Here is a 24529-nt window from a genome sequence, read left to right on the forward strand (position 1 = left end):
TAGATGTCCTTCGGGGAATGCTTATTCCTGAAGTCTACTCGACTTGTATTTACATTCTCAGAGGTCACTCGAGGTGCTCCACACAAAATGAAAACAAATCTGGTGGAAAACGGATGTTTTCAAATTAAATCACATTGTTCTGTACCACCTGAAGCTGTTACACTTGCGCTAAAACAAGTTTGGGGGAAATCTGGAGATTTTTGAGGGATTACACACCTTGATGATGATGTAGAATTTGCATTTTGAAGCCTCACTGGTCGAAGTATTTATCTAGATGGTAGCACATCCTCCTCATCCCTGCGCACACTCTTATCCAGGCTCACTCCTCCTGCTTCCCACTCACCTCACTCCTCCTGCTCCCTGCTCACCCCTCGTTGCCTGATCCCCTCTCACCACTCCTCCTGATCCCCACTCACCCCATCGTCATGCTCCCTTCTTCCTCACCTGTTCCCCTCTCGCTCACCTCCTGCATCTCTTTCCCTCGCCTACTGCTGCCCGCTCACTCCTCCTGATCCCTGCCCACCCCTCCTGCTTCCTGCTCACTTCCTTCTGCTCCCATCTCTCTTTCCTCCTGCTCCCCTCTCACCCCCATCGATTTGATTCTTGTCATGTTATGATCGATTACCCCATGGTGCAAAAAAGTTGTATAAGATGACGTCATTGGTGAAGCAGTTTGGCATTTCGTTGAGGTAAAAAAAAAATTATATCCGATTAACACAAAACAATTTTTTGTGGCATTTGCGCATCAATAAGAACTTGAATATGAAAAAAAAAATTGATCGGTCACATGGTCTGAAAAAGAAAAAGAAAAGAAAACTGATCAAAATTGATGATGTCATAGGTCACATGACAAGGCGGTTATATTGGATTTCATGAAAACCTTTAAAATGCATCTCCGCCTTAATTTTTCAATCGATTGAGTTGAAACTCGGACCACTTATAGTATGCCACGTTACTTGATGTTTATCCTCTGGATGACGGCATAGGTCACGTGACATGGCGGCCATATTGGATTTCATGAGAAACCTCTATAATGCACCTCCTCCTTCATTTTTCGGATAAATTCAGTTCAAACTTTGCATAATCGGGTCCGGGCTGCCGTTGCCATGGACGTTGTTGCACACTTGTCCAATCAGAATGAGGCGTTTTGGTCCCCGCGGCATCACTACTCACAGGTTTAATTTCTTCTGGTTTCCATACTTTTTCCAGTAACGTCTCTACATCCTTTTTCATTTTTTAATATATTTTTATTACCCGTCAGATAGCTTTCCAACGACCTCAAAGTAAATCGAATGACATTTACTGTGAATCGTTTACTCGATTTTACGTCATTTCCTCCATCTTGCGGAAGTACCTTGAGGACGTCAGTCAGTTTTATCTTCATTCTTAAAACATTCAGCATTAGGCCCACATAAGCTGTCCTGGCAATAATGAACAGCGATTGACATTTGACATAGTTCATTGTTGACCATATATCACACTCAGGTTGACCCATACTACTATCCCATACTACAAGTTTGGTTACAATTGGTACAGGCACAGCTGAGTATGACAATATATTACCCATGATGGTGTGGAAAGACAGATACACGCAGAGACAGACAGACAAAACTGGTCATTCTAATATGTACTTCACTAACCGAGGTATGAATCGATTCTTCACCTGAAGATCTGTCACCATCTTATTAGCCCTCCAATAGAAAGTGCCCCACATGAGGTTTGCAACGGGCCACCCACATACCCAGCGGACGATTTGCCCTGCTTACCACTCCTCCTGATGCCCGTTCAGGGGCGGATCCAGGAATATGAAGACGGGGGGGGGGGGTGCATGGGACAAAAGCCCTGGGGGGGGGCTAAGGGGGGTGTGGGGGTCCTCCCCCAGGAAATTTTTAAAAATTGATCGTCAGAAACGGCATTTCGTGCGTTCTTGGAAGTTTCTGCAGCTCCTTGTGTTCTTCGCTGGTCCCACAGTTCAACAGATTCGCGATGACTAATGGTCAGATAGAGGAACTGGGGAAACGACTTGCCCAGCTGTTCCTTCTGCTATGAATTGATGAATTTTGTGTGTGTGTGTGTGTGTGTGTGTGTGTGTGTGTGTGTGTGTGTGTGTGTGTGTGTGTGTGTGTGTGTGTGTGTGTGTGTGTGTGTGTGTGTGCGTGCGTGCGTGCGTGCGTGCGTGCGTGCGGCATGTTTTTTGTGTAGTTCCACTGGAGCTTTGTGATATGGAATTTCTGATTTGTGTAGTTCTTGCGAAATGATTGTTATGATCTCTTGAGTTAATTAGGCTAATTAACTACAAAGAATCCGGAAGAATTCCCATGTTTCTAAACGCACGCCATCGAGCCTGGTGTTGGCTTAGCGGTTTGGGTGCCGGCTTGGGATCCTAGGATCCTGGGCTCCAAACCTGGTGGATCGCTGAATTAACACCAGGGGGTTGACTCATCCTGCCATCCTTCCGAGGTCGGCTAATTGAGAACCAGTTCACTGGTAATTCCGTGTGTGTCGCAAGAGGCGACTAACAGGGTTGGTGGCAGGAAGGGCATCCGGCCATAAAACATTGCTTCAAAAAGGGGACCACGGTGCCCCAAAAAGGCCAACCACTGCTCTGCGGGGAAAAATGGCCTCTTAAGGTGGTTCTAAACGCACGCCATGTTAAGGTGTATGGAGTAGTTTAATAGGTGCTGGTCAAAGCCCGGCACCGCCATGCGCCTTGTTTGTGAAGCTCAAGCCAGGGGGTTCTCCACACAATGAGATCAGATAGGACAGCGGAATGTGAATTATTTTATTATTGGTAGATTTTGCTATTTTGGAATAGACGGCGCTTGTGTTTCTGAATGAAAATGTCACACACATCATGTGCGGATATGGTGACGTCATGGTGTATGTTCATGAGGGCCAGAGATGCCATCCGACTTTCTCCCATGGAATTTCTTCGGAAGGTCTTCAGACGACGCAGGCAAGAAAATGAGCGTTCGGCCTCACAGGAGCCGACAGGGAATGTGCATCCAATATGGAGTAGGACTTTGATGGATGGAAATTCGTCTCCATATACTGCGCAGAAACAATCCATGAATGTGCTTGGAAGCGTGTTGTTTGGCTTCCTTCTCCAAAACATCTGCCAGTCTCTGAGCTCATTTATCAGTCCTGCAGGATGTTCCATGTCGTTTTTCCAACGCAATAGCTTCTGATGTATTGCTGGAATGTCGCAGGTATCGGCGATGATTGCAGATGGCATCAGCAGAAACAGATCGCTACCTTCCCGATTTTCAGCACAGAATCGGGTGTCCATTTCCTGGCTGAGGTAGTCGAGAAATGGAATGGACATGTTTCTGAGGTAGAAGAGCAAGGGAGTATTGGCGACTGTGTTCGGACGATGGATTTGTCGTTTTACAACTCTCAGCATTACATCCATGCCGTTGCGTTGAAGAGGGGGGGGGGGGGTGCGCACCCCCTGCACCCCCCTGGATCCGCCCCTGCGCTCACCCCTCCTCCTCCCCACTCACTCTCTTCCTTATCCCCTGTCACTCTCCTCTTGTCCCCCGCTCACTCCTCCTCCTGCTCCCCTCTCCCTCTCCTCCTACTCCCCACTCAACCCTACTACTATATCCTGCTCACTCACTCCCCCCCCCCCCCCGATCCCAGCTCACTCCTTCCTGCTCTCCCCTCATCGTCCTCCTGCTCTTCCCCATCCCCATCCTCCCGTCTCCCTTCCCATACTTAAAACTTTTCATCCATATATTAAAGTAACGGCAGTTTTCTGTCTGTCTGTTACTCTCTTTCCACCCATTGGTTGGACAGCTGGCCTGACTCCACCCACAACGGCGTCATTAGTAGGAAGGCTGACTCCACCCACCGGCATTTTGATTTTCATGCAGTTCAGGCCAAACACATCATCAAACCCGTCATATTCACAATCGCCATGGCCTCCCTTTACATGGCCGAAACATAAAGCTCCAGGAGCATGCGAGGCAGCGCTTCGTTGCCGATACACCGCCCAAAAGGGGGGGGGGGGGTTCCATGGGTCTCTGTTGGTTAGAAATAATAAAAATGTCCTAATTTTGTGGGTTATTTTTATCAAGTCGTTCAAATTACAACCATTAATAAAATGATGCATACGGAGGTTTGAGTGGAACTCCACATGCAATGTGGCCTTGGCAGTATCATTATAAGGCCACAACATTGTTGTGGCCAAAACCTCAATTCGCACACCATGATTACAAAATGACTTCTCGTATTTCAGAGCTTCCCTTATCTCCCTGGGATGGCAACATTGGGAGATGAAGGCCTGCAGAATTTTGCAACACGTGTTGTGTGAGATTGCTCTGTGAGCATTGCAGTGAGGACGCCCATTCGACGGATTTCTCATTACTCAGAGCAGTTCTGAATGTCAGGGCATTATTGCAAGGATGCCCGTTTAATGACTTCTAAATAAAAATTGAGGTTTGTCTCCCATGGCTTCCAGTGTAGGATGCTGTAGCCCAAAGGGAATTCCAAACTTTGAGTTAAAACCTTTGCTCATTTAAATGTCTCTTTCCCTAATGCCATCCTCGTCCACCAACTAAATTGGTTGTGGGGTGCAGAAGGTGATTGTTGGGGAACAGTGGTGTTATGTATTTGGGATTCTTCCTTATTTACTTTCGTCACTATATATACGTTCGTTGGCATATTCTGTACTCTCTTGTTCATTATAGCAATCATTTCATGACATTTTGGAGGCGAAAGACAGCTCGGGTACGTTACAGGACAACAGTGTGGTCAAAACCTTTTGTTCGGACTAGTTTTACCCGGGTATAGTCTGAACCAGGCCATGCAACATCCTGAGTATTCTGTATTATTGAAACCCTAATAATCACAACAGCCCAAACCCAAAATCAACCTAACCCGAATAACCATTTAATATCACAATGTAGCGGCTGCCGCTGGGTTTTCACAATCGCCTTGCACCTATCAAGGACGCGGAGCGATCACCATGCCGGGCTCGTCCAGGACGCCCGGGCAGGCCCGCGCTCAACTTGCCAGGCCTGGGTCGGGACGCCCGGGCATGCCCGGGCATGCCCGGGCAGGCTCGCCCTCAACTTGCCAGGCCGCAGCCAGGACGCTGGGCCACGCCCCCTGGCGCCGGGCCTGGGCAAACCCCCTGGGTTAATCGATATATATTGCTGCCCGATAAACGGGTTTTCAGAGTGCCTGAGTGTTTGATTTCATTAAAGCAACTCGGATGAATTCTAGCTTTTTGTCGCGTCCATTCTTCCGATCGACGTGGGAGCCCCAGCTCCTTCATTGGTGACCTCGACGTGATCTGAACACGCAACCTTCTGATCTGGAGTCAGATCGGGCCGGCGTTCATTACCAGCCATGAGCGCCGGCCACACGGGCAACTTACTGTTCATCACGGATAAAGCGTCCGGACGGCGCTTCCTGTGCGACACCGGCGCCCAACTGAGCGTCATACCCGCCTCTGACCAGGACAGGCAATCCGCGGTTTGCGGCCCCTCCTTGGTTGCGGCCAACGGATCGACTATCCGCACCTTCGGCCCGCGCAACGTCACCCTCTGCTTCGGCGGCCAACGCTTTGCTTGGACGTTTGTAACCGCCAACGTGCCCATGGCTCTGCTAGGCGCCGACTTCCTCTGCGCACACGGACTGCTGGTGGACGTCCAACGGCGTCGTTTAATCAACGCTGAAACCTTCAGCTCCCTGGTATGCACATTGAGCAGCTCCGCGCCGACCGAGCTGGCATGCACCGTCCCGGCGGCGAACGAGTTTGCTCGCCTGCTCACGGAGTTCCCGGCCCTCACGCGGCCGACGTTTTCGGCCGTCGCAGTACGGCATGGGATCGAGCACCACATACCAACCACGGGCCCGCCGGTCTACGCCAGGGCCCGCCGCCTCGACCCAGCCAAGCTCGCCGTAGCGAAGGCCGAATTCGACGCGTTGGAGCACCTCGGCATCGTGCGGCGCTCCGATAGCGCGTGGGCCTCGCCACTGCACATCGTGCCAAAGCCGGGGGGTGGATGGCGCCCGTGTGGCGACTACCGCCGTCTCAATGACGCTACCACCCCCGACAGGTACCCGATCCCGCATATCCAAGACTTCTCCGCCCGTCTGGCGGGACGGGTCATTTTTTCGAAAATTGATCTCATACGGGGATATCACCAGGTACCTGTCAGGGCGGCCGACGTCCCTAAAACGGCAGTCATCACGCCGTTCGGCTTATTCGAATTCTTGCGGATGCCGTTTGGTCTCAAGAACGCGGCTCAGGCGTTCCAGCGCTTGATGGACGGCGTGCTGCGTGACCTGCCGTTCCTTTTCGTTTACCTGGACGACATCCTCGTCGCCAGCACGTCCCGGGCCGAGCACCTCCTCCACCTCCGAACACTGTTCGGGCGCCTCAGCGAGCACGGCCTCATCGTCAACCCGGCCAAATGCCACTTCGGCACGACGGCCGTTGATTTTTTGGGCCACCACATCACCAAGAACGGGGCCGTGCCGCTGCCAACCAAGGTCGAGGCCATCACCACGTTCCCGCGTCCCCGCACCATAAAGGCCCTGCAGGAATTCCTGGGAATGGTGAATTTTTATCACCGCTTCGTGCCCCGCGCTGCTCAACTCATGCGGCCCCTCTACGAAGCCCTCCGGGGCAAGCCGGCCAAGCACGACATCGCCTGGTCCGCAGCAATGGATGCGGCCTTCCAACGCTCAAAGCGGGCCCTCGCCGACGCAACACTGCTCGCTCACCCGGTGCTCAACGCTCCCATCGCCCTCACCACGGATGCCTCCGACTACGCGGTGGGCGCCGTACATGAGCAATGGGTGAACGGGGTTTGGCAGCCACTCGCTTTTTTCAGCCGGCAGCTCCGGCCGAACGAGCTCAAATACAGCACGTTTTACCGGGAGCTCCTCGGTCTACACCTGGCCGTCCGCCATTTCCGCCACCTCCTGGAGGGCCGACCTTTCACGGCGTTCGTCGACCACAAGCCGTTGGTTTACGCCATGGCCAAGGTCACGGAGCCATGGTCAGCCCGCCAACAGCGCCACCTCTCCGCCGTGTCGGAGTTTACCACGGACATCCGGCACGTCGCCGGCAAAAACAACGCCGTGGCCGACTGTCTTTCCCGGGCCAGCGCGAACGCGGTCCACCTGGGCGTGGATTTTGCGCTTATGGCGGCGGACCAAACCACCGACACCACGGTGCAAGCCCTCCGGGCGGCGGACACGGGCCTCCGCCTGGCCGACATCCCCTGCGCGGACACTGTCCTGCTCTGCGACGTCTCCCAAGGCCAGCCTCGCCCCATCGTGCCCGTCACCTGGCAACGCCGCATCTTCGCCTCCCTCCACGGCCTTTCCCACCCGGGCCGGAAAGCTTCCCAGAAGCTGGTGTCGGCGCGTTTCGTCTGGCACGGCCTTCGTCGGGACGTCCGCGATTGGACCAGCACCTGCACGGCCTGCCAACGGGCCAAGGTCCACCGACACACCCAGGCCCCGCTGGCACCTTTCACCGTGCCCGAACGACGTTTCGACCACGTCAACGTGGATCTGGTGGGCCCCCTCCCCCCGTCACGGGGGTTCACACACCTGCTCACCATGGTGGACAGGACCACCAGGTGGCCGGAGGCCGTTCCCCTCGTCTCCACCACCACCGCCGACGTGGCGCAGGCTTTCATCGCCACCTGGGTCGCCCGCTTCGGCGCACCGGCGGACATCTCGTCAGACCGCGGACCACAGTTCACCTCCGAGCTGTGGGGCGCGGTCGCCCGCAACCTGGGGGTCAAGCTCCACCGTACTACGGCCTACCACCCCCAAGCAAACGGGTTGTGCGAGCGATTCCACCGCTCCATGAAGGCCGCGCTCATGGCCGGCCTTCAAGACGGCGGTTGGGCCAACCGGCTGCCGTGGGTCCTTTTGGGCCTTCGCACGGCCCCCAAGGAGGACCTCCAGGCATCCACCGCCGAGCTTGTCTATGGCCAGGTGCTACGCGTCCCGGGCGAATTCGTGCCCGACGCTACCAGTCCCTGGTCCGCAGCTCACAAGCGCTCGGACCTCCAGGAGGCCGCCCGACGGTTTGCCCCCGTGCCAACATCCCACCACGGTGACCCCCAGTCCTACGTCCCCCCAGCACTCCGCACAGCGGAGTATGTTTTTGTGCGTCACGACGCACATCGGTGGCCACTCCAGCCGCCGTACGACGGGCCCTTCCGGGTGCTGCGACGGGACGACAAGTCGTTCGTCATCGACATCGGCGGCAGGTCGGACCGGATTGCAGTGGACCGCCTCAAGCCGGCGCACGTGGACGTCGACCACCCACCACGGGTGGCCCTTCTGCCGCGGCGAGGCCGCCCCCCGTCCACGGTGCCCCCCACTCGACCGCCCACCACCTCACCGGACCCCCTCCCACGACCCGCCAGGGGTCGCTTCGGCCGGGTCATCAGGACCCCCCTCAAATTGACCCTGCCGGTGCAAGTCGATTCTGGGGGGACGTGTGTAGCGGCTGCCGCTGGGTTTTCACAATCGCCTTGCACCTATCAAGGACGCGGAGCGATCACCATGCCGGGCTCGTCCAGGACGCCCGGGCAGGCCCGCGCTCAACTTGCCAGGCCTCGGTCGGGACGCCCGGGCATGCCCCCTGGCGCCGGGCCTGGGCAAACCCCCTGGGTTAATCGATATATATTGCTGCCCGATAAACGGGTTTTCAGAGTGCCTGAGTGTTTGATTTCATTAAAGCAGCTCGGATGAATTCTAGCTTTTTGTCGCGTCCATTCTTCCGATCGACGTGGGAGCCCCAGCTCCTTCAACAAAACCATAAAAACACCAATGCTAACAACTTTAATAACTCCAACTCTCGCCCTAATAGAACGGCCTAGGTCCTAGACTCCTAGAGGCATGTACACTCATTTCTAAGCTGCCGAGCCTGGGTTTGAATCCCAACTCAGGGATAAACTCTCATCTTGGTGTTTCACAGCCAAGGTGATTGATTCATCAATGTGTGTGCGGCCCCGTTATGAATGGATGTTAAACGGGGCTTGGTGTCATTCTGTTAAACATCCCATGGCGTCCTTCATGAAGAATAGGTGAACTATCGCCAGCACGATGGCCAAATTCCAAAATTCCTACCCTAATTTCCTGAACCGGAATGGTGACCCAACCAGGATTGTAGTCTAGTACTGCTTTGGTAGCACCAACGCTCTGCATAAGATTTGGCATGGACAAAACTTATTGGATGAGTTAGATAGGTGACACGAACAGGCGGATTCGATTTTGGTTAAGGTCCGGATGCAGATCAGGCCTATCAGTGGGATACAAAAGGTAAACTGTTTGGCCTGGCGGAGATGTGTATGCTACTGAATGCCATTGTAGTTGCCAGATGTTTTATTAAAGGCCCATGGAGGAATTTATCTTCTTGTTCTTCTTCTCCTTCTCTTCCCTTTATAAGGGGTGAGGTCCGATGGCACAAAGCTTCAACCCTGCCTTGACCACAATACTCCTCCATGTCCCTCTGACCGTAGCCAACTCTCTCAACTCTCCAACCACCCCCATACTGATATCACTCCTCATGTAATCCTCCCATCTCAACTGCAGTCGAACTCTTTCTCTCCTCCCTTGCTTCCTCAACCTATCTAGTCTCTTTGCCATTATCTCTTCCCCCATCCGCTCCAACTGTCCAGCCCATCTCAAGCCAAGTGTCCATCTCAGCCGGAATTTCAACAATCTCCCTGTAAAGCTCACTGCACACCAATCTCCTCTCTCAGTTCATACATTCTCCTTCTATCCATCCTCTTCACTCCCACAATCCTCCTGACCCAGTTGTTTTCGCAAACCTGCAGCCTCTGTTGTTGTCTCTCGAGCAGTACCACCCTTTTCAGATCATAAAGGTAGGCCGGTGTTACACACAACATCAGAACCTTCCCTCTCAATTTCCTTGAAATCTGCCATTACAGCTTCCACTCTCCTCCACACATCCACACCCACCTGAATCCTCCTCCACACCTTTGCCGCACCCCACCTCTTACTATCCCTGATCACTGTTCCACCCAGATACTTAAACCTATTTCTTTGTCTGATCTCCTTCCCCTCTAACCTGGTGTTCATTCATTTTCTCTTCTACCCAACCCACATCACCTCCGTCTTCTCCAGGCTCATTTACAGCCCATGTTTGTCAAATGCCTCCTTCCACTCCCACAGTACTTCCTGCATCTCCCACCCACTCTCCACCACAACAGCCAGATCGTCCACATACAATATCCTCCCCAGAACATCTTCCATATTCACCTTCCTGCTTCCCAGCTCCATCACCATGATAAACATGAGTGGACTGAGAAAGCTTCCTTGCCTCAAACCGATATTCACATTGAACCCCTCCAACATCCCAGGACCAACTAAAACTCTTCCCTTTGTTACCTTGTACATCCCTTTCCCCAACCTAACTTCTGCTTCCGGCACTTCCATCCAACTCAGTGTCGCCATCACCATCTCTCTCGTTGTTGTTGGGCTTCTCCACATCCACAAATACCAATGCTATTTCAGGAGAGAGAGATTTTCAGGAGAGACAGGAGAGATTTTCAGGAGCACCTCCAATCCCTTCTCCACCAGCAGACTCAGCATGAACAGCCCATCCGTCATCACCACACCCTTTCTAAACGCCTTCTACTCTTCTCCAATCTCCATCTCCACATTCTTCCTTCTTCTCCCATCCAGAACCTTCATGACATGACTAAGGAGTGTAAAGCCCCTATACTTCCCCGGATCTTGAACATCGCCCTTCCCCTTCCGTATCGGCACAATTAACCCTGTCCTCCAATCGTTCAGAATTGAACCCTCTCTCATACATACATATATACATTCAACTAGAGTCCCTGTATATAGAGAGTTGTGTCAACTCAAATTTGGACGCCATTTTGTGTCTAAGTGTGTCGGATTAGATATACATGTACATTCGCGATATGGGGTGCTATATTCTAAACCTGCTTAAAAAAAATTTACTCCACATATTTAGTCTTATTATTACATACAGGTGATATTTGTTTTGTCAAAAACTCAGCTATTGCCGTGAAAAAGAGCTGTGTGGTGATATTAAAAGTGGTATGGCAATGCATATTACAAGCCAACACTGCATATAAGAGCTAACATTATAAGTAAGACAAACCAATGCTGTCGTTCTCTGACATTCTCTGATGTATTTATTTATTGAAATTTTTATGCTAACACAACACAGTTTAATTTTAATGAGCTGTCATGTACTAGTACTTCCACAACAGAAAATCATATGGACAATCTTCCGGAAGATGGCCAGACAAATCGCTAGCTCTATCGACCACATGTATATTGATATCAAACAGGGATAACAGCTTTTGAAAGTTGAGCCAGTTTTAAATGTGGGTACACAAATACACCTGTTTTACTGCATTAATCACCTAGAAATATTGCATGTTTTGGGAACGATAGCTGTCACCAGGTTAAATATATAGGGATTGTCCAATGTGCAAAATCTTCCATCACTACAATTTGGCCATAAATCCCGGGGTGGGAAATATTTGAGCAAATATGCCACAAGACGCATGAGCACTGTACAAAGCAAACAATAACTCGTCAAATTTTGGACGTATGGATGGCTGCACAACCCGCAAAAAAATTGAGCAGGTCCCCCCCCTAAAATTGCTTTTATGATTGCCGATTAGGCTAAAGATTTTAAACCAAAAAAATAACTTGCCTCGGAATAAGTTTTGAATGGACGGACAGACAACTGAAAACAAAACGGACCATGGGTTTCCCACCCCTATAAAATCAAAATTAATTCCCTCTGGAAAAGTACAGTGACATTGCCCGCAGACTACCCAACCGCAGACCAGGCAATGTCACTGTACCGGGACATTTCATCAATCAATGACAATATGCGGGCCACTAGGACTACCTGAAAAAGATTGAGCAGGGTTCTTCCCACGGAAATGCATTTTTGGTCAGCTCCTTGAAGATTATAAACAAACACAAATCACTTCCCTTTAAAAGGGTTTTCAACGGACAGACAACCAAAAAAAAAACGAGCAGATAGAATTGCTTTTGAACATCGATCATCAAGCGGCGTGGGCCTACCTGGCAGAGTCTCGAGGAGTCGATCGCTTTCCAGCTCTTTCGTCTGACTTTCGCTTCCGCAATTTGTCTTCTGACTTTATCACTTGGAAATCTATACATCTTATATTTCCCAGATTGGTTTGAACAACCAAAAGCAGAACAACCAGTCATTTTGTTTGGCAATAACCAACATTCCCGTACCAAGCTGATGTTCACGCACGGTGAAGTTAGACACAAAATGGCACCACGAAATCACGTGACCAGAAATCTCGGGTCAGCGCATGGCGCAACTCTCTTTATACAGGGACTCTACATTCAACAGCTTATTGGTCCAACTGAATCCGACTTCTCCCACTGCAATTATCATATCTGTACACACCTCATCAATGTCTGGTGTTCTTCCCTTCATCTTCTTCATTGTGGTCCACACCTCGTCCTCCATGATCTCCACCAACTTCACTTTCCCCTCCACTTAACTCGGTAGCTCTAGCTTGCCCATTGCTTCCTTCCTGGTTGAACAGCTCCTTGAAATATCCTTCCCACACCTTCAATACTGCACCCCTTTCTGGCACTACCCTCCCGCCACCATCCTTAATCACCGCCCTCCCCCCTTCATGTCCTTGTTATCCTCATTCCTGTCATGAGCCAATTTATATATCATCATCTTCCAACTTGTTGTACACCTCCTTTTCCATATCATCCTTCACCTATGCACAGCTTTCTTTGCTGCTTTCTTCTTTTGCCCATACAGGTGCAGCAACCCCGCATCCGGTAATCCAGTTCCCTCCCTCCATCCTTGATCTACACTGTCCTCTTCCAAACCTCCTTCTTTTCACCAACTGCCTTTACTACTTCCTCTGTCCACCATACCTGGTTTCTATCCCTCGATGATGCACCCTTTCCTGACGTCTTTCCACACAACACTTCTGCAATTCCCCTAAAGGCATCTCCACACTTCCTCCATACCTCCAAACCTTACACTTCTTCACCAAGTTGCTCATACATGTCCCTCATCCTATCCTTGTACTCTACGACAACGTTTCCCCGACACTTCTCCCACCGAATAACCTTCTGACCTCTGCTCTTTACTTCCCTCCTTTTCTTCATCCTCACCACAAATACCACAGGCTTGTGCTGGGTGGTACCATGCTCTCCCGCCACTGCTTTGCAATCCTCAACCCTCCACAGCTGTCACTTCCTTGCCACCACAAAATCCAGTTGTGTTCTGTGCTGTCCACCCATCGGTAATCTTGTGACTTTCCCGCTTTTGAAAGAATGAACCACCTATGGTCATTCCATTCCTCGCCACCAGCTCAACCAGCTCTCGACCCCCTCCATTCCTTATTCCACAACTAAATTTACCAACACATTCTTTTGCACTCGGCTCTGCTACTCCCACATGTGAGTTAAAGTCCCCCGCCATGCACAGCATCACCTTCAACAAAACCTTCAAGGATATGAAACATCACTTCAAGGATATGAAATCTTTCCTCTTCTCCAATGGCTTGATCTCTGATCATCAATTTGGTTTCAGACCTGGTCACTCTGCTCTGGACATGCTGCTTCTGCTGTCTCAACAATGGATGGAGGTCCTCAATGCCAAACAGGAAATTAGAGCTGTCTCCCTTGACATATCACGTGCCTTCGATACCGTCTGGCACCCTGCTCTGCTCACCAAACTCTCCTCATTTGGTATCCATGGAAATCTCCACGCATGGCTGGCGGACTTCCTCTCTAGTCGTAGTCAACGTGTGGCCCTGAATGGGTTTCTCTCATCTCCTCTTCCTGTTCAGGTTGGAGTTCCCCAAGGCAGTGTTCTGGGCCCTGTGCTTTTTCTGGTCTTCATCAATGATCTCTCCGACTCTCTTGAAAATCCTCTCTATCTCTTTGCTGATGACTCCACTCTCTGCCGCTCCATCCCTCATCCCTCAGATCGGCAGTCTGCAGCCTCCTCACTCTCTACAGACCTGGACAAAATCACAGACGAGGCAAACAAGTGGAACATGTCTTTCAATCCTAACAAACCTCGCACTCTTACGATGTCTCTCCGAAAAGACCGACTGGACAACCCTCCCATCCACTTTCTGAATAATCCTCTCCAAGAAGTCCTGTCACTGAAGCTTTTGGGTCTCACTATCTGCCATGATCTTCCCTGGGAAAACCACATTTCAAATCTGGCCTCCAAAGCCAGTCGCCGACTGGGCATCCTCCGTCGTGCGAAGTCCTTCCTTGGCACACCTGAGTTCCTCACCACATATAAGGCTTTCATCTGCAGCTCAATGGAATACTGTTCCCCCCTCTGGGCTGGTGCTCCTGCCTCACACCTAGCTCGTCTTCACGCTGTTGAAACCAAGGCGTTCAGAATCATTGGAATCTCCCGCGATAAAGCTACCTCCGAGGGCCTTTGACTTACTCGCCGCAGGCAGGTTGGTGGTCTTTCTGTCTTCTACCGACTCCTCTCCGGCCTTGCTCCTCCAGCTTTCTCTCCGCTCTGTCCCCCAAATATTCCTACAGGTCACACAAGATCTGCCTGCAACCCTCTTATGGTTAAACTGCCAAAATCAAGACTCTCTGCTCACCTTCACTCCTTCATTCCTCTTTTCTCCCGCCTCTGGAACAAACTCCCTCACTCTCTTCAATCCCACTCCTCCCTCCAGGTCTTTAAAACAGCTGTTCACCACCATCTCTTATCTTCCCCCATCCAAAACCTTGATCTTTTCTACCCCCGCTAATTTCACCCAAAATCCACTTTTTTGAAATACCAACTTCTTTCCTGGAAGTCCTTGGTGTACTGTGTTTATACTTCTCCCACCCCCCCCCCCCACCCCCTTCCCACGTCGCCTTCCCCCAATCCCTCTCCCTCCCACACATTCCCGATGTCCCTGCTCTCAAATGTTGTGTTTATGTGCTTCCCCTTCTCTCCCCAAATTGTCTACCGCTCCCCTTTTTATTTACTTTGTTTGTTTGTCTCTTTGATTTCTTTTTGTGATAAATGTTAGCTCTTTCACGAGCCTCGATTCTGTATACAAAAAAAACAAACAAAAAAAAAACATTCCCAGCATCCTCTCCAGTGTGTCCCTGAAGTCTTCTCCACCCCAGTTCTTCCCGTGTGGGGCCTATATACCGACATAACACACACCATTTAGCTCTGTATCTCCAGCCATGCCATAACTATCCATCCCTCCCATCTTTCCACTCTGACCACCAACTTGCTCATCTCTTCCAATAGTATTTTTCCCACGCCATTACTCCTTCCACCCGCGTGCAGCAGATTGTATCTTTCTACCAACCTCCTCGCCCTGTCTCTCTTCTTCCATCTGGTCTCCTGCACCCACAACACTTTCAACGTCCTCTGCAACATCTCCACCAGTTCAACTCCTCTCCCCCATTGATCCCACATAAAACAACCGAGCGAAACCTCACTTCTGAACTGCTCCAACCTTGGATGCCTTACAGAGCTAGTACCATCTTGATTAGATTGGAACACTCAGGTCATCCATCAGCAACTATGCCCTAAATGCTTTTCACAAAAATCACTCAGTTTAAAAGCCACTCAGTTCGACCCTCAGCACACTCATGCAAATACGCTCCTCAACTCCCATGCTCGGCACTCCCACTAGTTTAGGGGTAGATCCAAGTTCATTTTCCTAAATTAACTGTTGAATTTTAACATTAAATGTGTCTGATATCTACATTTTCACTCCTTCTACTTGCTGAATTATTATTTTTCTTCTCTGTCCACCAAGCAAACTACTCTTAGATTCACAAAGGCTGATCATTCCATAAAAAATAATTAGAACAGCACTCCGTAGAGCGCATACCTCCACCAGACTGAACAGTTTACGTTTTGTATCCTATTGATAGGCCGGATCTGGATTAGGACCTGAACCAAAATCGAATTGGCTTGTTCTTATTCCCTACCCAACTCATCCACCAAGTTTTGTCATAACCTTTCCATAAAGTTTTGAAATATCGTGCTATGTATTGTTTTTGGCCCCGTCTCTCAATGGTGAATAGTCGCTTTTAAAATTCTAGTATCCGGATCAAGATTCCGATCTTCACCAAAATCTAAACAGTTCGTCGATGTCACATCCTCAACCTGTCCACTACATTTCGTGCAAATCCATCCATAGCTTTTTGAGATATTCTGCTCACAGACAGACAAACAGACAGACAGGGATGAAAACAAAACCTCCATCCTCCTTCAGTAGCGGAGATAACTCGGTCGGCACCCGGGATAGCGCATACCCCTGCCAAGCTCAACAGTTCACGTTTTGTATCCCACTGATCCGCTGGATCTGTATCCGGATCATCACCAAAATGTAATAAAGTTGGCCTTGTTACACACCCAACTTGTTCACCAAGTTTCTTCCGAATCCATCCATAATTTTTTGAGATATCCTACTTACAAACAGACACAAACAAGAAAGATGTCGTGCATAGCACAACACTTGCAAAATCCAAATAAGCAATTTTTGCCATGGAAACAGCAATTTGATCGTTTCAAAAATTTGACCTCTCAAGCGATTCTCATGATTGAATGTTGCGCATAACAAATTTGGATGTAACATTTTCTAATTGCGGCCTAATAGGTGTTTCGCAAGTTTCAGATGGCTTCAACATTGACCTTTGATTAATTTTAACCAGATTTTATGAGGTTCGGCTGATTCACAGACTCACTCACTGATGTAAATGGTTTGTACCTTCTAGGTGGGGGTCGAAAGCTGAAATTTTGCAAACCGATGCAACTCAAAGACAATACCCCAGGATAAATCACAAAACGTCGGAAAATGTCCGTAAACGGGAATATCTGCGAATGAAAGGCTGCCGGTGCAGACTCTGTCTGCTCACTGCAGGTCAAGTGGTTCAAGACAATGGAGCTTCTGCTGTAACTGATTGCTAGGCAATGGTAACGAGTGCCGCTTCTGCCTTTTATTTTACAACTTTTGTTGTGTTTACATTAAAAATTACTGCAGCAGAAAACATTTCAATAAAGAGTTCATTCTTATCACTAATTTATTGATGTACTTGAGTTATTTAGCTGCTTACAAAATGCAAGGACAATAGCCTTTAAAAACAGTCAAAGGAAACCAGACTTTGTATATGGTATTAAGTAGAAAGGAAGCAGTTACAAGTGATTCCTATGTCTATGTCTCTGATATTTGATGTGCTTAAGCATTGGTATGTTTTAAATTGGTAATATACAAAGTAATTGTAATAATTAGCAATTTGTTGACGATGAAGTAATTGTAGTAACTGGCGATCACATGGAAAAATCCATGTTTAAAAACTTTAAGGGATAAAGTGAGTGCAAAAAACATGTCACAAAAAGTATTTATACACTGAAGTTTGTACAATACATCACCCACACTCTGGTCCATGACAAGTTTACATCCATCTATTGATATGGTGTACAAAATGACATTATTGTGCTCCCAAAAGAAAGACCTATGTGTGACCTTAACTGCCGGCTCTCTTCGAACTATGACCCTATGGTGTATCCACTACCTTTTCCTGGAGGAGATTTAGGATGGGGTCAGTGTACTTTGCATGCAGAAGAACATCGAACAGCTCAAAGACAAATGATAACCCACCTTCAGTTCTATTCACATTGTCTCACTGTGAGGAATAATTTTTCCCCTTTTATTTATGGTGCCAAACTATTCCAACAGCACTTAGTAGATGCATATGTCAAGATGGAGGAGCTTCGGAAGCAAGCATCCTTGCACGTTGACCTCTACAAAGGTTTGATGGACCATATCCAGAAACAAAGTGCTGCTCAACATTTGCCACCAGTGAAGGCCCATAATGTGGGTGATGGACTGTCCAAACTTCGGACATGAAGTCAATTGGCAAGTATGGAAACGATTTGCTCAAAAACACCCAACTTGGTATTATCGAAATCTTCTGATAACCCTCTCCTGAACGGTGCTTCTTCACCACTTTATGTCTGACTTCTTTGGAAAGCTCCTTGGTTTTCACGTTTGTCTTGTTGTTTGACCAAGTGAGTTGCACCTTAAAACTCCTTAGATTAGTGAGGAGCTTAATATTCAAGTTACACCACTGATTACATATAGGTGAAACCTCTTACACTTATTTTGCAACATTTCAAACAAATAATTTGCTCCTAAATTGATTTAGGGTTAATTAGGAAAATACTTTTGCAACTGATAATAATCTGATTTTCTCTGTTAATCTAACTTATTGACATTTTATCTGCATTTTTAGCTTTATCACTTTCGAGTAGTTTGTGAAGACTTCATACATTAGCTTTATTTGAAAGGATCATGAAATAAGCTCAGGTAGCATCAAAAAGTGAAAACTTTGAAGGGGGTGAATACTTTTGCAGACCACTGTATATATATACAGTATACCACTGTATCTCTCTATATATATATTCAAGTTTTAAATGATAACCTGCACACTTGTCCATCTACGTTGTCTTTTTGGGGAATTTAAGGAAAGCTCCTTTGGCATCTTTGTACAGAAATCAAGGCTAATGGGCCTAAACGACAGACGTAACAGGTTTATTGACTGAATGAGTGTCCTTTTGTCTCTAGCATATGTTGAAAGGAGGAAAGTAAGAAAATAATAAAGATGGGAAATTAAAATGTTTTTTCCGACTTCTCCCACTCTCTCCTTACTCCAAATGGTTCTGAATCCCATTAGCTGCCAATTCCCTTCCTCCATTCTATTGCTGCCACAACCCATTTTACCATGGCTGCACTGATCCCAGCACATGAACTCTGCTGTGCTGATGCGTTGTGCACTCGACGCTCTCACTCTCTCTGTATTTCACGTTCTCTCCTGGTCTTTCTTTTCCTCCGCCCTGCAGTCTAGCTTGGCTCGCTTTTGCCTGCACCATGGCAGCCTCCGTCACTGTTCTCAACTCCTACACTAAGACACTTTTGGAAGTAACTCAACGAAGGCATTCGACCCATGTCCCTCTGACGTTGAGGCCTAGCAGCTTGTTACGTTTCTGGCCATCCCTTGACAAAGCCTGTCTGCAGCCGCTCGAGGGGAAGAGCAGTATCAGTGAGTTGTCAATTCCGACATTCGCATGTTCACTCACATTGTCTATTCTTCTGCCAAAGAGTCTCTCTCTTTTTCTATCTATATATGTCTGTCTATCTGTCTCTGCCTGATTGCATGACCTACAGGTACGACTATCATTGCAGACTAGCTGTTTGGAGAGGTTCTCGGAATGAACGGTCCAAACCTTGGTGTGGAATAGTGATGAGCTTATGATGCAGAAGTTTGTTGAATCAGGCACTCAATAAGATGAAGGACTTATTCAGACTCCCTCTTCTTCTTCATATCTTCATCCATAGAGTTGTAGTTGAAATGCTATGCAAAAGCAACTATTCCTTTTGCTGACTTTTATTTCTTTCCTTATTTTTTCCCTGTCACTACTTGTGTTCTAACTTCCTCTTCCTCTAAGGTTTTATCTCTATTTGCCAATAATGGCATTTGTGTTTTCCACCCATGATGTTTGGGTACCTAACACCCATAAAGCAATCTTCCGGCTGCCCGTCTCTGAGACTTGATTGATTTGCAGTCTCTTTCATGGACATTTAGTTTCATTTAAAACTATGGAGTTCATAGAATACCTTACCCTGCAACGAATTGAGAAAGAGGACATGGGAAGGGTCTTTTAAATTCTTGCTTTCCTTTTTTGGAGCACGATCTACATTTCCTACAAGCCGTGATTTTGTCTGAATCTCGCGATATTCTCCAATGCTGACAATTCGAGTGGCAAATTTGATTGGTCAAGATGGTGTAAAATGGAATAATATTTTGGCCAAGTACTGGAAAACTGGAGGGTTTTTTTGGAAGTGCCAACAATGTGATTTGTATTCTACAGTGTTTAAGTATGTAATTAAATTGAAATAAAATAAAGTTTTAAAGCCTGTTTTCGGGAGATGCATACACGTATGTCAAGACGGAGGAGCTTCGGAACGATTTGCTCAAAAACATCTTACTCGGTATTATCAAAATCTTTTGATAACCCTCTCCTGAACGGTGCTTCTTCACCACTTTATGTCTGACTTATTTGGAAAGCTCCTTTTTTCAGAAGTTTACTGCCGTACACTCTGGTCTTTTACACCACCTTATTTAACACGTTACATTAGATTTTTGTGCCTGTTATATTTGTCCTTTATGACGTCCTTAAAAAGTAAGTTTCCTGTTTGGAATGATTTTCAATTTTGTTTCACTGTCTGACAGGCAGACAGACTGAAAAAAATTCCATACTCCTCTGTGCGCATCCACACTTAGGACAACATTCCGTACATCTTAGTAAATTCAGAGCCAAAGTACTGCTAAACTGCAGGTTCATGTTCCGATTCATGCTCCGATTCATGTTCTGCAGTGTTCAATATACATATCATTCAATTGAAATTAAGTAGTTTCTCGATCATAGACTGACGTCTGTAAACAGAGTGAACCAATTGCCTAACCCCGCTTTTGTGCTCCTCGAGCGGGGTAACGACCAGCCAGGAACGTTTCAATACACCTTTTAACATTCGTCTGTATTTATTTATTTAATTACATGTCCGTTTTCAGCTCGACTCTCCTTTTTCTCTACCAGGTCCTGACTCCATGAGCCTACAAGCGTGGAGCCCAAACCAAAGCCTGTGCGTTCCTGTTTGGGAAACTTTCTGTCCTCCCAATTTAATGCAGGAGGACCCGGCCTGTACTCGCCTGGACCTGTGTAGGCTCTGGTCTCATTCACAAGCCTACACAAGCGAACAGCCTTTCCTCACCTTCCTCAAAATGTGGAGAGTGGGAGATGCAACATTTCCAGAGGACAAATATTGAGATACAACAGAGACTGTTCTCCAAACATACTCTCAACCCCACCTCTGGCCTCTAAATCAGGTTTCTTTTCTGCTCAGCCATTTCTTAATATAATGGAGCTAATATGCATATGGCTTTATATATGTACTGTATATTTGCATGTATGTGACAAAAACTTCAACATTGATCACTTGGCATTTTACATCACAAAAACTTTTACAGTGTGGTCCAGCAAGGCCAAAGATGATTACAGTCTGTGCCAAAAATACTTTTCAGGTATACAGTGTGTCCCAGAAAACATCACTTTGTGAGAATATCACCTCCTTAAATTACCACAGGTGGGCCGATGCTCATCAGTCATCAATAACATTTGAGATGGATTATTCAGGTACAGAATACAAAGGAACAATGTAGTCATACTCAAAGGCAACTTTTCGAAAAGCAACTTCCAATAAAGTTTTATCGAGAGCAAGTACTGTTTATAAAAGTCTTGCAAAGCTTGTCCTGAAAGAGAAAGTAAACTTTAAATCGGGATTAATTGTCAATTTCACTTCCAGATGTTTTACTTTTGACATGTGCTGAGCCTTTCCCCCAGTTGTTATAAGATTGTTTTTTATGTTGAAGGCTTCAGTCATGGACTATATAATCGTCATCGAGGCCAGGCCTAAAATAAAAGAGCTGCATTGATAGAAAAGTGAAGAAAGAGAGAATAGTCGAAGGGTTTTTGAGGAAGTAAAAAATCTGCTTTTTGAAAAGGGGAAATAATAAAGGGGAAAAGGGGAAATAAAAGGGGAAAAGGGGAAAAGTAAGTGTTTGGAATGACATGAGAAGGTAAAGAGTTCCAGAATTTGACAGTGGAAGGGAAGAAACAAATATCATACCGACCCACCCTTGAAATGCCAATGGCCACACAATACTCATGTGATGAAGTGGCTTGTTGGGTATTCTGTGGTCTCGCTAATGGCGAAGGTACACAAGCAGCAAGTTCTTGGAAGCAGAAACACGAAGTAATATCTGTAGAAAAGAGAAAGAGAACTAACTTTGCGGCCTAATTTGAGCGGGTCGAGTGTTGAGGTCAGATATTGGGAGAGTTGATAAGTCGGATTACTTTGGATTCAATTCTGTCCAGTAAGTATGCGGAGCTAGAACCACCCCAGATGTGAGAGCAATACTCGATACAAGGACAAATCAATCCTTTATATAGTGGAAGCAACTGTTGAGAGAAGAAAAATCTTCGACAACTGAGCAGGACTCCTGGTTTCTTCAATCCAGACTTAGCTATTTGTGTAATGTGTGGATTCCAGGATAAATTTGATGTTAGGGTAATACCTAGTAGGTTTATTGGATCAAATGATGTAATTATGGAGCTTTCAATGGAGATTGAAGAGTCCAGAGGAGTTTTAGAGAGAGATGGGAAGAAATTGAGTTGCAGAACCATTAAACCTAACCTGATTACATTTTCCCCACTGGGAAATCTTGTCCAAATCCGAATTTAAAGAGATGGCTGTAATCAAATGAGATGTAGATAAAGTGAGGGAAGATGAAGATGGGAAAAACATGGAGGAATGTAATGTCGAGTCATCGGCATTACGAGTGCGTTTGGTTATTTGTCGAAGAAAGAAGGTCATTGATAAAAAGAAGGAAGAGTGTTGGAGACAGGACCGAACCATGAGGGGCACTGCTGTTGAGAGGGAAGGAGGGACATGTTCTATTTGTATCTAATTTCTCCTGGAGGAATCAGGTATTGCGACTGGCTCTTTCTTTGGAAAACCATAAAACAAGTTCAGTGAATGAAAGAGAGATGTTTTGAACAAGAATTAGATACAAGTGTTTCCCCAATCACCTCTCCATCACTCCTCACCTCCTCCCACTTACTCACAACCTCCCTCAAGTAGCTCATTCCATATGAGCATGGAACTTTCTGCCATATGGTTTAATCTCCTCGCTCAGTTCTTAGGATGAACGGATGCACAGGGCACAGAGCTATCATCTCGCTGGAATTTGGAGAGGTGGGAAGGTGCAATGATTCCCATCTTCGATCTACATATTCAATCGGATCTATTATTGAGCAAAACCATCATCAACGCTTATTTTGTTTCTTGATATTTTTTCCTCACCCTATTCCTGCTTTTCGTAGGATAAAGATGCCACGGCGTTATTACATATCAGTTTCGTTGTCCATATCAAGTTATCCAAGGCTTGTCCAATGGCCAAAGCTAGAGGTAGGCCTACACAAACAAATTTTAAAGCATTTTTTCTTGGTGATTCAAATGAACAAAAATTGACGGTGTGTCTAAAATTGACATTTCAACTTATCGACGAGCAATCGAGTTGATAAAACAAGACCCACGGTGGTCTATTCTGTGCAATGTGTTTGACCATGTAAATATGTGTCTGTGCGTCCAGCCAATGATATTTCACTTTCTAATCACGTGGTTTCACTCAACTTTGCCAACTAAGGCAGTATGGCGACATACAGGTGGAGGCATTAGCAAAGTCTGCAATTGCTCGATTGATCGAAAATGTTTTCTGATGTTAGATGTACAGAAAAACAGTTAAAAACAAGAAAGAGCAATCAGAGCATGCAGACCCTCGCCAGCATGTGTTTTTGTGTTTTTTTTTAGGCTTTTGTGTTGAAACAAATATGGCGGCCGAACCACGTGACCGATGACGTCATCATTTTTCCCCTACACCAATTTATCCCCAGAAGCCGCTCAAGAAATTTCAACTTGATCGGATGAAGTTTTGTACTTGACTGAATGAAGTTTGTCGAATTATGACGTCATAATGGAGGCACCTATGACATCATCGTTAACAAAAGTTATTCCCCCATGGAGAGTTCTTTACAATGAGCCATGTCTCAATTTTGTCGAAGCAGCGCTTTCACATCCATAGAGGTGCAAAGTTTTTCGGTTTTTCCAAGATGGCGCCCATACCACGTGATCTTTTTTAATCATTAAAAAAATCATTACCATTACCAATCATTAAAATTAAAATCATTTGAAAATTCTACACGTGGAGTTGCACCGATGCTGAAAATTTCCTGTGAATTGGACCAATGGTTGCAGAGAAAATCATATTTATTCTGTGCGGACAAACAAACAGACAGACAGACAGACAAACAAACAGACTCAAATGCAATACCCTCTCCTCTGGCAAGGCTAAAAAGACGAATATTAGGATTAAGGAAACATTTAGGGCAAATCGTCAAGTACGCAAAGTCCAGACCAATTGTTCAAAAATGTCCAAACTCATTGTTTTGTTCGGACTTTTTTGTTGTTTGTGTTGTTTGTGTTTTTTGTTGGGTTTTGTTGGTTTTTTTTTTGGTTCTTGTTTTGTTAAGTATCTGAAAAGAAATCAGGGACAACAGAATATCTTCTAGTACTACTATGAAGAGTTCCTATTATTCGCACTTCCAGTGGGATTTGCCGAGGAACGTTTTTGGCCCAAGTGTCCACGAGCCGACCGGCCTGATGTTCGATTGAAAATGAGCCAGGAAATTGTAATTTATTCACGGTGTCAGATATAACTCACCGACTCGACAATAGGAAATCTTCAACGTCCACCAACTCGTACTGGTACTCATCGAGTGCCAGCAGATAAAGTCATTCCCATGGATGTCGCCCACATTGATGTGCCCTGCATGCGAAACACTTGGGGTGAAACT

At 47.0% G+C, this 24529-nt stretch overlaps 1 protein-coding gene across 1 annotated transcript in view; it reads left to right on the top strand.

The window, feature by feature from the left end:
- Positions 1-21334, top strand: part of LOC137428378 (germ cell-specific gene 1-like protein) — a 113794-nt gene extending 92460 nt beyond the window's left edge. The window contains exons 5-6 of the mRNA XM_068118301.2: positions 18899-19098; positions 20654-21334. Coding sequence (XP_067974402.1) covers positions 18899-19098; positions 20654-20883 — 430 coding nt within the window. The 3' untranslated portion in view covers positions 20884-21334. The remainder of the gene's footprint in view (positions 1-18898; positions 19099-20653) is intronic.
- The last annotated feature ends 3195 nt before the right edge of the window (positions 21335-24529 follow it).

This window comes from Myxine glutinosa, chromosome 5 (assembly GCF_964187855.1).
Source record: "Myxine glutinosa chromosome 5, kmMyxGlut1.1, whole genome shotgun sequence".
Classification (NCBI taxonomy): domain Eukaryota; kingdom Metazoa; phylum Chordata; class Myxini; order Myxiniformes; family Myxinidae; genus Myxine; species Myxine glutinosa.